The sequence below is a fragment of the Odocoileus virginianus genome, chromosome 11 (assembly GCF_023699985.2).
Source record: "Odocoileus virginianus isolate 20LAN1187 ecotype Illinois chromosome 11, Ovbor_1.2, whole genome shotgun sequence".
NCBI classification, from domain to species: domain Eukaryota; kingdom Metazoa; phylum Chordata; class Mammalia; order Artiodactyla; family Cervidae; genus Odocoileus; species Odocoileus virginianus.
The window spans coordinates 43,273,079-43,291,028 of NC_069684.1; the positions used below are offsets into that span (position 1 = coordinate 43,273,079).

Here is a 17,950-nt window from a genome sequence, read left to right on the forward strand (position 1 = left end):
ACGGGAAATTTCAATTTCTTGAGGTCCACATCCTATTTGAACACTGGAGATTGCATCCTTAAAAGGAGCCAGATGAAAGATGTTGGTTGATGTGTGTTCATCTGCAGGAACTTCAATGTGCATTGTTTGCTTATAATATCAGTGAACTTCCCATCTCTTGCTTCTGTTTGAGTTTTCTACCACCACTACGGTCTCTGCTTCTTACCACAGTTCTCTTAAAAACTTCCTTGTGTCTCGGCCTCCAGCTTTCATTGCAATCCCTTTATACTAGATGATTCTTAATGTAAATACATGGGAAATTCATTCCCGACTCCATTTTAATTGGATTGGATTATTTTTTTTTGTACTTGGGTGAAAAAAATCAGAAGTCTCACACAACTTAATTTTCAAAGAATGGTGTTTTTTTCATAGACCTTTAGTTCATATTGGCTTGTCTTAGTAACTAAACACAATCAACATATTCTACAAAACCAAGGTAACCATGGAAAAGTGTCTCTCCATATAAACTGGCCTGTAGAAGTTTATGTTCTGCAGAGGCTTTCCAGTAAGTTTAAATTGGTGATGAAAACAGACATTAGATATTGACAGAATATAAGAAGCCATTCTTTAAATCTTCTTTAATGAATAAGTTACTGTCTGTCCCAAGCTGTCTCAGAAAAAACAGCTAAGTAATCCTATTATTTCTGTTGGGCCTTCCAACCCAACTACAGCATCAACATCCTCTTTATAAGAAAGTGTTCATGCTTTATAAATGTTCTTAAGTGTTCATGCTTTATAAATGTTCTTTAAACAATCAGTGGTGGGAAATTCAAAGTTGGATAATTTGAATTGCTTCTATACTTGTACATAAAAAGAAAAATCACAGAAAGCAAAGCATCATTACCTATAGGAGTGGTATAGTGTCTGAGATCATTATCATTTCACTTTCTCTTTGTCTATAACCTTTTATTGAATATTTTATTGCTCACTTGTAAAATAATACACTTGCATATTAATCTTCACTTGTATAATAATCCAAGCAAATGAGACATAAACAGGTATATGTTTATTCAGGGAGAAAAAACAAACAGAATAATAAAGACTATGCCTACATTTAGTTAAAAATTAAATGCTCTCCAGGTTTGAGAGAAAGTTTAGATGATGACTCTCATTAAATAGAATCTGACAAGAGCTAATGTTAAACTGAATGACATTAATAATTTTGAGATGACTGACTTTGAGAGATGTTCCATAAATTATTTTCTGTGTAAGCCATGCCATTTCCTCATGTTTAGCACTAAAACATTAATCTATTGTGAAGTGTTGAAATATGAACTGCAATTGTAAACACTAACATATTTATGAAAAACATAAAAGATGTATTGAGAGAACATTAAGAATTAGAATTTGCTTTTATGTAAGAAACAGGGAAAGTGTATCTGTCAGTAAATAATGATGACAAGCGAAAACAATTTTGATCTATTAAGTATGAGAGGAACAATACCAGTTTTCTTAGGCATATTAATTTTGGTTCATTCAACAATTCTAGAGAGTCAGTATTATTATTATTTTTTTCTTGAAAAGCAAGCAGACAGGCTCAGAGATGTAACAAGCCTTGTCCAAAGTCACGCAGTTGGTATGTCGCTGTGACATACCAACTGAGTTCAGGTCTGTCTGCCTCCATCACCTGGGTTTTTCTCCATGAGCTCCTTCTTGGATGTCCAGGTGTTTTCTTCACTAGTATGCCATACTCTTTGGTGAAATAATTCCCAGGCACCATCCCAGGTTAGAACTGGATGTGGAACAACAGACTGGTTCCAAATAGGGAAAGGAGTACGTCAAGGAGGTACACTGTCACCCTGTTTATTTAACTTATATGCAGAGTACATCATGAGAAATGCTGGGCTGTATGAAGCACAAGCTGGAATCAAGATTGCTGGGAGAAATATCAATAACCTCAGACATGCAGATGACACCACCCTTATGGCAGAAAGCAAAAAACTTTCACTCTTGATGAAAGTCAAAGAGGAGAGTGAAAAAGTTAGCATAAAACTCAACATTCCAAAAACTAAAATCATGGCATCTGGACCTATCACTTCATGGCAAATAGATGGGGAAATTGGAAACAGTGACAGACTTTATTTTGGGGGGCTCCAAAATCACTGCAGATGGTTATTGTAGCCATGAAATTAAAAGATGCTTGCTCCTTGGAAGAAAAGTTATGACCAACCTAGACAGCATATTAAAAAGCAGAGATATTACTTTACCAACAAAAGTTCATCTAGTCAAAACTATGGTTTTTCCAGTAGTCATGTATGGATGTGAGAGTTGGACTATAAAGAAATCTGAGTGCTGAAGATTTGATGCTTTTGAACTGTGGTGTTGGAGAAGACTCTTGAGAGTCCCTTGGGCTGCAAGGAAATCCAACCAGTCCATCCTAAAGGAAATCAGTCCTGAATATTCATTGGAAGGACTGATGCTGAAGCTGAAACTCCAATACTTTGGCCACCTGATGCTGGGAAAGATTGAAGGAAGGAGGAGGGGATGACAGAGGTTGAGATGGTTGGATGGCATCACCGACTCAATGGACATGAGTTTGAGTAAACTCCAGGAGTTCACGATGAACAGGGAGGCCTGGAGTGCTGCAGTCGTAAAGAGTCAGACACGACTGAGCTGAACAATCCCAGGATGGACAAAACACCCCACAAAGTTCTCTAACTCAGATATACCAATCAGAAAGTTTTGTTTTGTTTTGTTTTTTAGTAACTTCTTTCTTCAAGTGTCTCAATTTTGAAGAATGTGTACCCTGAAAGTGTTAGTCGCTCAGTCGTGTCCCAGTCTTTGCAATCCCATGGACTATAGCCTGCCAGGCTTCTCCATCCATGGGGTTTTCCAGGCAAGAACACTGGAGTGTGTTGCCATTTCCTTCTTGGATCTTCCAGACCCAAGAATTGAACCTGGGTCTCCTACATTGAGAGCAGACTCTTTACCGTTGAGCCACTAGGGAAGTATACCCTATTGTGTACCCTGGATGGAAAAAAGCAACATTTCCACCACTAGAAAAGCATCTACTCTATTGTTAAGTACTCTGGTTTTTAGATTGTTTTCCGTAAGTTATGTTAGTTTGAATTTTTGGTTGGCCCATGACCATGTGGATGAACTATGAAATCTAAGTTTGACAAAAAGGAGGGATGACTTCAATGGTTTTTTACGGACTTTCCTATGGTTTTCTTACCAAATGTCTTTCCAGGAGGCAAAGAAAGCCAGATTGCTGTTAAGTTTCTGTCCTTGAATATGCTGGCCCTTTCTCTGCCTCAAATGCCTTCTCTGCCTTTTTTTCTGAAAAAGTTCCCCTCTTTTAAAACCCACCTCAAATGCTCTCAGTTCTTTTGTGAGATCACTTTGGAAACCCTCAAAGTAATTCTCTTATTCTTACAAACTTCCATCTATTTTACATATACCACTATTAACATTCACTAGGCACTTCACAGCAACTTCTTTTGTGTAATTCTCTTTTCTCATCTAGCCTATGAATTACTCAATAGTGTAGATAAAGTCAGAGTTTCCTTCTTATCCCAGCACCTACTATGGCTCTTGGCATTGGAACAAATCCTCAATAAATATTCGTAAAAATGATACTTAAAAACCATACAGTATTATGTTTGAAAACTGTAGCCTTCAGGAAAATGTAAGAAGCAGCACTTATTAGGAGCCTGTTTCCTTGAAGAGTTTAATTAAAATCATGGCTGTTGAACTGAGTTCATTTGAAGTAGACTGAAGTTGATTCACTATGATTGAATTTCCTACTGTATCTTTTCTCTTGTTTGCATTTGGCCTTTCATGTTTAACAAAACCTTCTGCTAATAGAATCACAAGATCCCTCATATAACAGTGAGAAAAGTACAGTCTGGAAGGCAAGGGACTTACTATAAATCATAGCTAAATAGAAGAGGTGAACAAAAATGCTGGCTCTCTGAGCCCCTTTGTTACTCTTTCCATTAGACCAACATGGTGCAGAAAAATAATGATAATAATAGTCTTTTTAGGTTTATTTATAGCTCTTTAATCTATTCAGAGGAAAAGTATTTTTTTAATAGTCACAGGAGATACTATAACATGGAATGAGGTGCTACCAGATTTGGTGACTTTCCAAACAAGGTCATTTATAAATTCGATGTTAGAAATATTACTCCCATATTGAAATTTTTAGTATTCTTTTCTCAGTGACAAATAATAAAATGCAAGCATGTGTTCATCCATACATAATGGTATTGTCAACAATAAAATGAGGAGATATTGCACTGACCATAGTCTGTGTTTTCCGGCTCCCAACAATTTGATGGCCAAAAATAGGGTGTCTGTGGAATGAAAAGAAGTGGAACTTAGGTTAAACACATAAAGAATTAGTGGGGCTCCTGGTTTATGAGCAGTGTTTATCTCCAGCAATCATCTAGAACAGTTTGCTAACAATATGTTTTATTATCTAGAAGAAAATACTCAGAGAGGTACTGTAAGGTTTTCCTTTTAAATTTACTTTGCTAATCTATTGTTCAGCCTCTAAATAAGTACAGCATGTAAATAAAACAGTGTTTGCTACAATTGTATGTCATCTGACATAAAGGTAAAAGGACTGATTTCATTGTTTATATAGAAGTGTTAATCCACAAAGACTGAAAGCAAAGTATTATATTCACTAAGATTCATGATGAAATAAGTTTATACTTAGCAAATTATTTTTGTTGATTCATGTATTTCATCATCGCCCTCCATAGATCCAAAAGCCCAACCATCAGAATCTTTCCTTAAGATGGACAACCATTTGCCTGGCTCTATTAATTATATAATGCAGTTCTCAACATTATCCAGCTAGATTAAAACAACTTTTCACCTTCACTTTAAAAAATATTTCTTCATAGAAACACTTGGTGCTCTAAAGTTTTAAACTGCACAAGTCAGAGATCATTTTTTAAACTAATATCTTAGTTGACTGCTTAAGAATAGACATGCATGATTCTGTGAAATTCTAGAAACTGACTGATGAAACTATAAAGATGTCTGATCAGGAAAACCAGTTATTACCATCAGCAGGTTATATTTTCTGATAGGGCTTTTCTAGCACTGATGGCTGGACATTCTTGACTCCAGACCCTGAGCAAACTCCATGACTATCGTCTGCTCTTTCAAATTGTTCCTTGGATGATGATGGCCCTGGGATTCAATGAAACAGTCTCTGCAGACATCAGACTTGTGGATTTGATTATATTTATTTGTTAATTACATTAACAATCAGATTAACAATCTGTGTGTAGCAAGCATATTTGGTGTAATCTCTGACTGCATGCATGCATGCTCAGTTGCTCAGTCATGTCCAATTCTTTGTGACCCTATGGACTGTAGCCAGCCAGGCTCCTCTGTCCATAGAATTTTCCAGGCAAGAATACTGGAGTGGGTTGCCATTTCCTTCTTCAGATGATCTTTTCAACCCTGGGATCGAACCCATGTCTCCTACATCTCTTGCATTAGCAAGCGGATTCTTTGCCACTGCACCACCTGGGAAGCCCAATCTTTGATTACCGGTTTGATAATTCTGCTTCCTAGAAGAGGGATTCTCAAGGAGGGGAAAACGGTAATTGGGAGAACTTTTTGAATCTCTGAGAGAGCGTCCTTCCAAACTGTTTAGGACTCCCAGGGAATTTGATTCACCCTCTGTACTTTCTTTTGAACTTATTTGAAAATGATTTGCAATTTTTGACTCATTTAACTCATTTGAAAAGACCCTGAAACTGGGAAAGATTGAGGGCAGGAGGAGAAGGGGACGACAGAGGATGAGATGGTTGGATGGCACCACTGACTCAATGGACATGGGTTTGGGTGGACTCCAGGAGTTGGTGATGGACAGGGAGGCCTGGCGTGCTGTGGTTTATGGGGTCGCAAAGAGTTGGACACGACTGAGTGACTGAACTGAACTGAACTGAACTATACTTTCTTGGAAATTATTCCAGTATCATAAAGAAGGCTACTAATACTAATTCTGTATATAGGTGAACACAGTGACAAGTTTAGAGGGTAAAAAGGTTGAAGCACTAGATAAAGGAGGATATCAAGGCTTTATACAGCACCCCCTCATTGGCAAATAAAGTCACTTAACCCAATCTGAGGGTAAAATTGGGTCACTATTCTAGGGGAAGCATAGAGAAACAAAATAGAAAAAATCTTCTTTTCATGCGGGCTGCTAGTTTTTGAGATACTTCTCAGAGAATGCATTATTCCGTTTGGGTTGCTTCTTTAGTTTGGGGGACGTGTGTGTGTGTGTGTGCATATTTATTTAATTTAAAAAATATACACTCTAGTCAGACTGATCAGACACATACTTTTTTTTCTCAAAACTGCAAGGAATGTTTTCACCAGTATTCTTACAATTTTTATTTATTTTTCTATCATTTATTTAGTGAAAACTCCCTGACCATAAAAGTAAATAAATGAAACTATCCTGTGATATTATGTGGAAAGATGTTTCCAAGTCTTCCAAGGATATCAAACCAGTCAATACCAAAGGAAATCAACCCTGAATATTCATTAGAAGGACTGATGCTGAAGCTGAAGGTCCAATACTGTGGTCACCTGATGCAAAGAACTGATTCATTAGAAAAGACCCTGATGCTGAGAAAGACTGAAGGCAGGAGGAGAAGGGAGAGCCAGAGGATGAGATGGTTGGGTATATGGCATTACTGACTCAACGGACATGAATTTGAGCAGGTTCCAGGAGATGGTGAAAGACAAGGAAGACTGGTGTGCTGCAGTCCATTGGGTCACAAAGAGTCGGACGTGACCGAGTAACTGAACAACAACATTAAGTGGAAAAGGTATAAAACTAACACTCTTTACTAATATTGCAATATTTTTTCTAGGAAACATATTTTGACTTAAAATAAAAGACAATTTCTTCCCCAGATGGCTCTAGTGGCAAAGAGCCTGCCTGCCAATATAGGAGATGTAAGAGACATGGGTTTGATCCCTGGGTCAGGAAGATCCCCTGGAGGAGGAGATGGCAAGTCACTCCAGTATTCTTGCCTGGAGAATCCCATGGACAGAGGAGCTTAGTGGGTTATAGTTCATAGGGTCACAAAGAGTCAGACATGACTGAAGTGACTTGCACAGCACACAGCACAAGAGACAACTTAAAGAAAAACAAACCTTATACTTTGCTGGAATTTAAAAATTTACTTTCACAGTTCAGCTAGACTTTAGGATACTACAGTGTATGAGTTTGTTTGTTTTTCCGAGTTGGGTTCTTTAGCTGTGATTAAACAGATCCAAAACTGTCTAGCCATCACTCAGTAATCTTTGGCTCATATACTAATGTGGTGAAAGTCATGAAAGTGACCTGGATAACCATGTCAGATCTCAATTTAAATTAGCTAAGGAGAATAATTAGACAATTACAAGTTTACACTACATACAAAAATCACATTATTGAAAAATTGAGACAAATTTACATACTATAGCATACCAGTGCAACTATTTGTTCCAAACTTATGCCCCAAAGCTTCTTCAAATTTCTAATAATGGCCAGAATCTCAACCATTTCCTGGAGCAATTATAAACACAACATTGCAAGCTTCCTAGTTTAATTCATGAATTTTAAAATCCTTCCATGGAGTTGAATTTCAGTTTAATGTAATAAAGAACTTACTGCTGTCTGGAACCAATGCAAAAATGGAAGCATATACCTTGAACAATAATGTGTTTTCTATTTCTAGAGCTGTTCAAGTATAGACTAATTAATGCCTTGGTAGACACTGTAGCAGGAATTAAATTATCCCTGACTTTGGTGGGATTTCTTTTGTTTGCTTTTAAAACATTGGTTTTAAGATTGTATGGTTATTTGATTTTCAAATATGTCATATTTATATCATATTTTGAATGTGTGTATATGTCATTAAAGTATTTAACATTAATTCATATAATTTAAAAGATTACCTATCATCTATTGGAAGGACTGATGTTAAAGCTGAAACTCCAATACTTTGGCCACCTGATGCGAAGAGCTGACTCATTTGAAAAGACCCTGATGCTGGGAAAGATTGAAGGCAGGAAGAGAAGGGAGCAACAGAGGATGAGATGGTTGGATGGCATCACCGACTCGATGGATATGAGCTTGAGTAAGCTCCGGAACTTGGTGATGGACAGGGAGGCCTGGCGTGCTGCAGTCCATGGGGTCACAAAGAGTCAGACATGACTGAGCAACTGAACTGAACTGATCATCTATTTAGGTATATCAAACTGGGCAATCTTCTGCCTGCACCTAGAAGTAATGTAATAAGTTTATCATTTGCACCCATTCTTTTGCTCTGTTGTAAAGCTCTTTAAAAACTGTCTCTCCTTTTCTCCAGAATGTGGTATGGTCCATTCTCAGCTTTGCTCATCTCTGCCCATGAACATGACATTAAAGCTTTTTCTGCCTACTAACTTTAGTCTGAGAATGACAAGAGCAGAACTCTGCTCTTGATTACAAATTATATTAACAGCTCAGTTGGTAAAGAATCCGCCTGCAATGCAGGAGACCCCGGTTCAATTCCTGGGTCGGGAAGATCCCCTGGAGAAGGGAAAGGCTACCCACTCCAGTATTCTGGCCTGGAGAATTCCATGGACTGTATAGTCTATGGGGTCACAAAGAGTCAGACACGACTGAGCGACTTTCATTTTCACTTTCACTTTCAAGACATCACTACTAATTTTCATCCATGCCTCAGCTAGTTTGTTTTGAGGGAAATTTTTGAATTTGATAATTGTCAAGAGACAGATTATATTCAGGGCTTCCCAGGTGGCGCTAGTGATAAAGAACCAAGTTGCCAATGCAGGAGACATAAGAGACCAGGGTTCAATTCCTGGGTTGGGAAGAATCCTTGGAGGAGGGCATGGCAACCCACTCCAGTATTCTTGCCTGGAGAATCCCATGGACAGAGGAGCCTGGTGGGCTACAGTCCATAGGAGAGCAAAGAGTCAGACATGACTGAAGTGACCTACCATGCACACATACAGATTATATTCAGTGCCTCCCTTACAGATATATTAATCTTATACATAGATGATTTTACCTGTAAATTGCCAGTGAAGATGGATAAAAGTTGGTATTTTATCAAAAATATCTTTCATTTAGAATTTGTAAAAAAAAATTCTTAGGCCTAATGTTTACTTTATAGTCTGAATATGAAAAATTCATATAAAAATAAGATTTTATGGAATATATATAACCTTGCAATACCAAAGTAACTCCTTTAAAAAATCAAAAAGTATTAGTAGCACATACAAAATTTATTTTCTAATAATTTTTATTCATTAAAATGCTAACCTTAGGACCACAAGTTATTCTAACCTAATAATAAGCTATTTTAAGCTAGTATTACTTTAAATTTAACTGTTCTAAGGATAAAGCATCATTATTTTAAAGACTTCTATAATTAAGTGATCCAACTAATTTTAATTGCTTGAATACTTAGGTCAGTATCACAATTTCAGGAGACTGCATTATTTCCTAGCTATTCAGTGTAAAATTCAATGATTATTTCCTTGGATAGAAGTGTTCTGTAGCAGTGAGAATATTCTAGGAAGACAAGGACCTTTGAGAAGAACTTTTTTCAAAACATATTCCGTCTGTTCTCAGTTTCCCCAAGCACGTCCTTAGGCACTCAAGTCACTTATTTAATCAATAACTCAGAGCTAGTGAGAAGAATGCGCCAAAGTCTAAAAGTGGGACAATGGGAAGAATCCTCTGAAAGTACCTAGAGCTACAGTTTAAACTCTGGCATTATATGTGCCTTAATTTTACAGACTGGAATCCACTAGTCAGTTACTAATGAACCATAATGTTTAATGAAATATATAATACACTTTAGGTAAATCATCATAACTCATGTCAACTGTAGCCCAATGACCAAAATTGGAGTCCACACTTATTTCTTGAAAATTTATTCTTTATAGGTATCTCATTTGAAAATGACCTGGAATCACTCTTGTCAGTTCATAAGTTATCTAAGATGGCCTCCTGAGTATACACATGCAAAGCATCATGCATGTCCTTCACAGACTTTTTCAGTCACCAAGTCACTTCCAACTCTTTGTGATCCCATAGACGGCAGCATCTAGGCTTTCCTATCTAGGCTTCATTATCTCCTGGAGTTTGCTCAAACTCTGGTCCATTGAGTTGGTGATGTCATCCAACCATCTCATTCTCTGTTGCCTCTTTCTCCACAGACTCATAGAAGGTCTCAGACATGCAGAGGATATGTATTTATTAGTTAATTCTATCCTGGAGCTTCAAGCATTCCCATGACCATTTGCTTGGACTGTAGACGGCTCTGGATGACACAGGGTCCAGAGTATAACAAATTAAGTTACCATCTCTCAACTTCCTTCCTAGCAAATAAATATAATTTACAGATGACTCTTTCATCTTCCTGAATTCCACTGTCACTCTGAATTTTTCTCAAACTTTTTATATAAAATATAACTTCTATCATCACACAACTTAGCTTTCACAAATCATTAATTAATTAGATTATAACTAACTCAAGTCAAAGTAAAATAAGTCAAGTCTCAAAATTTCTGCAAAAACAATGAAAATGCAGACATATTTTTACTTTTAAATAATACTTTCAATAAACTTACTTGGAACCGGTAAAAGGTGCCATCATCCTTGAGTGTGAGGACATGATCCGAGATTGGGAAGAAGTAGCCGTGGGCAGCCATTAGTGTTCCCAAATGGAGTGCCTCCACTAGTTCATGAAAACAAATGGAAAAACACATATATAACTCTTTAAAACTGTTCATTTATAGGCACGTAGGATTTTACCTTGTTTCTTTTGAGCGCATTCCTACATTGGTTTACTCAGCATCCCAGAAAAGCCTGTCTTTGTACTTCTTTCAGCTCTTTCACATAAGGTACCAAGATGGTTCTGCATCCTGATAGTGACCACAATGAGCAACAGTGCATGTGACCAGACCATGAGAACATAAAGCTATGGAACGTTGAAACTGAAGGTCTTTCTGTAATCAAAGAATCTGCTTCCTTCATTTTATAGATGGGACATGTTCTGCTATGTGTTAATAATCTTCCACAAATATATTTGGTATTTACATAGCACTTTAAACTTCTAAAAGTTCTCATTTGCATCATTCCCTGCCCTGTAATATGAATATCCAATACTATTAGCAATTTTTCTAATGACATGGATCATTACTAGATAATGTTAACAGGCAATGTAAGGCATCTAGAGCAATTTATACTGCACTATGTGAGCCTGCAGTCTGTGGTTGGCTAGATTACTCTATATACCATATTCTAGACATGGACTATGTAGAGGTTTATGTAACAGTGAAAACATTATATTTTCCCAGTAGTCTGAGAAATAGTTGGAACATAATACTATAATGCTCACACTCCTTCTATAGCAGTCAATGGTTTCTCCCAACCAAAGGGATAATAAAATTTGATCACTAGGATTACTACTGTATTTGTTCAGGGACAACATAAAGTTTTCTAACTTGAAGCTTAGAAACTATGGAACTATTCAAGATAGCTTTTTAGTCCAACATAAGCATATATGTATATAGAAAATAAAAAAGTTAGATTTATTGATTTGTTTGTGTATCTTTATGTGCAACTTTCTGGTGGCTCAGATGATCAAGAATCTGCCGGCAATGCAGAAGACCTGGATTCAATCCCTGGGTCAGGAAGCTCCCCTGGAGAAGGGAACAGCTATCCACTCCAGTATTCTTGCCTGGATAATTCCATGGACAGGAGAGCCTGGCAGGCTACAGTCCATGGGGTTGCAAAGAGTTGGACACGACTGAGCAACTGACACTTTTTTACACTTTAATGTGCAATTTATAGATTTAGTTCTATTTTTAGATAAACAGCTAAATGATTCTTTAACTCTAGGATTCTAACAGAATTTCTAGGACTACATGTATCTCTATCTCCGTCTGTCAATCACATGTATTTTTCACACTTCAGCTACTACTGAGTCCCTAAACTGCTTGCTATGGCCCACCTACCTAAGCATAACAATCTCTTCTTATGCCTTTCCCATGTCTATACTGGCTAATAATGAAATAATTGTTAAATTTATTTAACCTGTAGTTGGGTACTATAGTGCCCCTTTTAATATTATCTAGCATCTTGCAAAATTTTAAGTGGTAACTTCTACCTCCGGCATCCACTCTACCGTTCGTGTCAGTGAGAAAGAACAACTGCTGACCATCCTCTTTACCATGGATCTGGAAGTCTGTTATTAAATGACCCAGTTATCTTGTTTACACACCCAATCAATTACACACCTCCTTCCATAGAGTGTTCTTTTTCTACAAAGGAGGATATTTCATCCTTTATGCATCCTTTTAGTTCAAAATTAAGATCTTCTTGCCTGGAATATTCCACAGACAGAGGAGCCTGGCAGGCTGCAGTCCAAGGGCTTGCAAAGAATTGGACACAACTGAGCCCAGAGCACAGTTGTGCTTCATTATTTACCCACCAAATGATTTTTACTTTTCTCCAAAGTACTTTCAGGAAATCCACTTCCATAATTTCTCTTTAACTAGGCTGAGTGAGAGGATCTGGCATTCCTAAATAGCATCAGCCAGTCACATCTTCTTTTTGTGTTATTTATAAAACTAAAATAGCAAGCATATCTGTGAGGCTGGCTTATAATAATAAGCAGGTGCTTACAGCCTTGGTCATGTTCAGAATCCCTGGTTGCTCATGTTGGCAGCACTAGAAAGAACAATTTATTATATTTGTTTGAGGATTTCAAAGTCATGTGGCCTACTATCTTCTAGGTGGGTATTACCTATATTGTCACAACCATCTTTATTCATTTTATTCCAACAGTCTGTGGCCTAGGAAAATATTATTAGTGCTATTTTCCAGAAAGATAAATTGAGTTATGGCACATGAGGAAAATTTCAGAATATAGATACAAAAAGGAAAACTGAGATGTCCAGAAGATTAACAGTAAAGGGCTTCTGAACTCTAAACACAGGAAAGAGTATTACTAAAATGAAATAAAGAAACATAAAAAAAAAAAAAAAACAGATGCTAACATGCTGACGAGGATTAGAAAAACATAGTGAAAGTAAATATAGGGAAGCTGAACAAAAGAAAATCAGAAGAAAATGAATAAGTTCTTACCGTACTCAATAGTTACTAATTATATGATAAATCAAAAATTTCTAGAGAGCAAGATGAATGTCTGCAGGCTTTCTTCACTATCATAATTAGGCCTGCATAAATGCTTGCTAGAAAGAATAATAGTCAATTAGCAAGCAATCTCAGCCTCCCGCTTTTGAGGTACAAATACTCCATTTTATTGGGTTTAATCATATATATTCTCATTTTACAACCCTCTAAGAGATTCTCAGGCTAATAATTTTATTAATAAGGAAAATTGTTTTTGATAGCTTTTTAAAATGCCCTGAATTCAACAGATACACATTTGTGGGAGTATCATTAAGATCAAAATTTAGTTTCTACGTGGCCCACACTAAGTTCAATGCAGAGGTCAAGTCAAACTATTTAACTTAATATTTAAGAGGACTGAATTTCTAACAAACCTTTTAAAATGATTTCCATTTCACTGGTCAAATAGAAACCTGGAAAGTTTGAGATTAAAGAAGTTATAATGCTCTGTCACAGGACCTCCAGAGAACATGACTCCAGGACAAGATGAATGCTAAGATAAAATCAGGGCATCATGGTGAATTTTGTTTCATTTAAGACTATAACCTTGCATTTAGCATAGCAAAAGCAAAAGTAGCTATTGAATTGATGTTTGCTGAATAAGTGAATAAGCAAATTTATGAATAAATGGTATACGGAATATGAAAAACATAGTACTGCACAAAAAATATGAGCTATTGTGTGCTTGATGATAAGGAGCTTGTTAAGCTCTGCCAAGATAATGTAGATGTTCAAAATATCTTTTCAAAATACTTTTAAAGCTTTTGAAGTGGGGTTGTTGTAGGTATGTTATATGGGAAAAGATAACAGTGATATAAATGGCAGAAATCCCACTAAAAGATCTTAAGAGTGGGCTTGAGATGGTTTTCTCAAGGTTGAATTACTGGTAGTGACAACATGGAGACATTTTTCCACATGGTCCTAAATCTCCACAATAGCCTTAATTTAACGAGAATCTGGAGGACTACTGGCAGTCTTGGATCTAAGTGTTAAAAGAATTTAGTGGGTAATCTACCAGGATCACCCTCCCAATAATGGCACAGCAGATGGCTCCACAACATTATGCTTCTCTGCAAAATAATTAATCATCTTGTACATGTGTTATCCCCATCACCCACACAGCTAAATAAGGTTCAACAACTAATTTGCTGTAAGATTCCAGTTTATTTTTCATTTGGATATTCAAGCATGAACAAACTCAGGAGTAAAAATACATCTCTAAACAACTGTTACTATGTGAACAGTGTAATGTGGCTTTGTTAAGCCAGATGTACTAATTTCACTACTTTACCTCGAACCTTTAAATAATAGAATTATCAAAATCCTTTAAAAGCAAAAGGAATTCTACATGTTGTAATTTGCTTTGGAACCATAACTACTTCAGAAAGTCAAAAGGATAAAAAGTATACTATAAAAGAGGTTTGTGTTGTTCGGTTCTATATTCCCATATGTAGAAATATATATATATATATTTCTATATTAAATTTGTGATTATAACACATTTTCAGAACTCAGTATATTTTCTTTATCCAGCAGTCCCACTGCTGGCAGTCTCAGTCCCTCCCAGATATACCCTATATTTTGACACTGATACAACAATGCCTCAAGAGTCAAGAAAATAATAATAAAAATTTTCACTAAAAATTACATTTTTATTCCTGTTATGTATTTTTACTTTTATTTAAATGGGTATATAAATCAGCAAATGTGATTCATTTATCAACACATACATGATGGAGCAAATATGATTAGTGTATGGGGCAAAGTATTTTAGAAGGATATCCACTCAAGACAGAAAGAAAAGACAGTGGAAAATACAACATTAAGGCAAGAAAAGGTAAAAAGTAGTCACAGGTAAGTTATTAAACAGCATTAATAAAATAACAAACATTCATCATCATTATGCCTGAGTCATAAAGGACAGATTTTGTTAAACCTGTTATTCTCTAAGAAGACAGTGAAGTGGTTATAGAAATATTTTAAAATACTATACTCTTTTAGAATAGGCATTTGCAAGGTAAGATGAATCATGTGGAAAAATCACATATGCAGATTTTTTCTCCAACAAAGTCAAATAAAAGTGAAATAATGACAATAGTTAGGGACTTCTGAGGTAAGTCTATCTTCTGAACAGTAAGAGTTAGTGAAAGCAGTAAGTATTTGGGCTTTCCTCCTTTTTTAAAAAAACATCATTTTCACATAGGAAAATGAAGTGCCACTTGCTTTTTAGTACTCACAAACCAGGGTTTCTAAGTGTATAATATGGTATACAGATTAGATTAAAAGATTTTACTTGGGAGAAATAAAAACAAGCTTAATTCATACCAACTTTGAAGATGACACTAGGTAATTAAAACGGGTAAATACTATTTCCAAGCAAAGGAGCACAGTATGGAGTGAAGCAACTAGAATATGCAAGCCAGATGCTCGGGTTCAATCCCTGACGCCCTCACGTGCTGGCTGTAAAACTGGGGCAGAAGATACATTCTCTGGACCTTAGCGTCCTCATTTGTAGAAAGAAGACAATAATAAAACACTGATGTTAAAAGTTTGTCATGAGGATCAATTGAGATAAATGAGAAATGCACTTAAAATAAGGCCAGTCACATAGAAGAGCTCCAAAAATGTGTTATTAGAGTTGGCTAATATTAAGGAAAGAACACATTTGGTAGCACTTAGTGCAAAAGGCAGTGAGGAACCTAGTAGCTGGTGTTGATCCAGGCTTCCAGATCATGTTGAACACTCCCAACTGAACACTCTTTAAAGTCCTCCAGGTGATCCAACTGGAATTGTTAGTGTATAGATGATGAATCTGCTCTGGAATACACTTACATTTATTCCTAGGAAGAACACTACCCAAATTCTAAAGATTTGGTATCATAGTTATAGGAAAAATTTTCCAAAGGTAACATATTCTGCACACTGGATTTACAATCTGAAACACAAAAATGCAAAAGATCAGTGAGAACTCCCCCAGTTCAAGGGAGGGTGGGGAGGACTAATACAAGGGCAAAGAACCTGGCAATGCTGAAAAACAACAGTGACAGAGGGAGCGCAGCGCCAGCAGACAGAACGAGGTGCTTTCTTAAGGAAGCATAATATTTTCCCAGGACTCAAAAGAAATTTTTTTTTTAATTTAAAAAAAAATTTTTTAACTCATTAAAAATTTAGTACTGAAAGTAACAGGGTCATACATCAATGGCCCTTATCACACACACAGGGTACAGTCTAGTTGCTTCATATGGCTAAGTACGAAAGCTTAGGAAATTCTTTCAATATGAAGAACAGCACGGAAATATTTTAAAAGAGAAAAATATCACACAGGTGATATCTTTGTGATATCATATCAGTGTGGAGGACTGGTTTAAGATCCATGGTATCTGGTAACTATATTATATCAGGATGTTCATTTCACTGATACAGTATATCCTTTTGTAAAACTGGTAGGTGCATCATTGTATAAAATGAGCTGCACTTCAACAAGATTCTGTTTTATTTATATGTGTGATTAGGTTGCTAGAACAGTATTCAGAGGAGAGAAAAATCACACTGAGTTTATTCAAGAATAGTGTAAGGAAAGTGTAATAATCTCAAGAGCCAAGGCAATAATAAATTTCAGTGTAAAGCAACATTCCTTCTAACATTCAATATACATTTTGCAAAATTTCCATTTTCATCTAAAAAATATTTATTTGCCAGCACTGGATCTTAGTTGTGGCATGCGGGATCTTCAGGTATATGTAGACTCTTAGTTGTGGTATGTAGTTAGTTGCGGCATGTAAAAATTCCCTGATCAGGTATCAAATCCGGGCTCCCTGCATTGGGAGCAGAGAGTCTTAGCCACTGGACCACCAGGGATTTTCTTCTATTGCCATTTTCTTCATTGTTTTGGGTTCATTTTTACAGGTCTTTTTTCTTCCCTTTCTCTTTGTTCTCTTATTGATGACCATCTTTAGTGTTTGTTTGGGATGCTGCTTCTTTTTTCGTTTGTGTATATACTATAGTTCTTTGGTTTGCATTCCCCGTAAGTTTTTTGTTTAACAGTCTATATATGTAGAAAGTTGTTTTAAGTTGCTGGTCTCTTTTCCACCTATAGAAGTTACTTTAGCTATTGTTGTAAAGATGGTTTGGTACTGCTCAATTCTCTTAGCTTTTCTTCCTGTAAAGATTTTTATTTCTCTGATGAATATGAATGAGAGCCTTGCTGGGTAGAGTATTCTTGGTTGTAGGTTTTTCCATTTCCTCACTTTAAAGATATCATACCACTCCCTCCTGACCTGCAGAGTTTCTGCTAAAAAATCATCTGAAAATTTTATGAGGATGCCCTCATATATTACTTGCTGCCTTTCCTTTGTTGCATTTAATACTTTTTCTTTATATTTAATTTTTACTATTTTGATTAGCATGGGTCTTGACATGTTCCTCCTTGTTTTATCCTGTATGGGACTCTGCACTTCCTGGACGTAGGTGACTCTTTCATTTTCCAGGTTAAAGAAGTTTCCGTTTGTTGCCCTGCATGTAGGATTGTTGGTACCATCTTTCTAAATTCCATATATATGCATTAATATACAGTATTTGTCTTTTTCTTTCTGACTTACTTCACTCTGATATGATATGATAGTGGGTCTATCCACAGCTCTGCAAATGAAATTGTTTCATTCCTTTTAATGGCTTTTGTTTTTATTTTTATTGTCTTCCTACAATTTATATAAGAATGTTTAAGTTATATTCTCT

At 36.2% G+C, this 17,950-nt stretch overlaps 1 protein-coding gene across 5 annotated transcripts in view; it reads right to left on the reverse strand.

The window, feature by feature from the left end:
- Window positions 1–17,950, reverse strand: part of RGS7 (regulator of G protein signaling 7) — a 438,315-nt gene that overhangs the window by 67,187 nt on the left and 353,178 nt on the right. For all 5 annotated transcript variants that reach the window (XM_070474353.1, XM_020874166.2, XM_020874165.2 and 2 more), the window contains 2 exons: window positions 10,648–10,754; window positions 4,286–4,337 (listed from right to left, as the gene is read on the reverse strand). In XM_070474353.1, coding sequence (XP_070330454.1) covers window positions 4,286–4,337; window positions 10,648–10,754 — 159 coding nt within the window. The remainder of the gene's footprint in view (window positions 1–4,285; window positions 4,338–10,647; window positions 10,755–17,950) is intronic.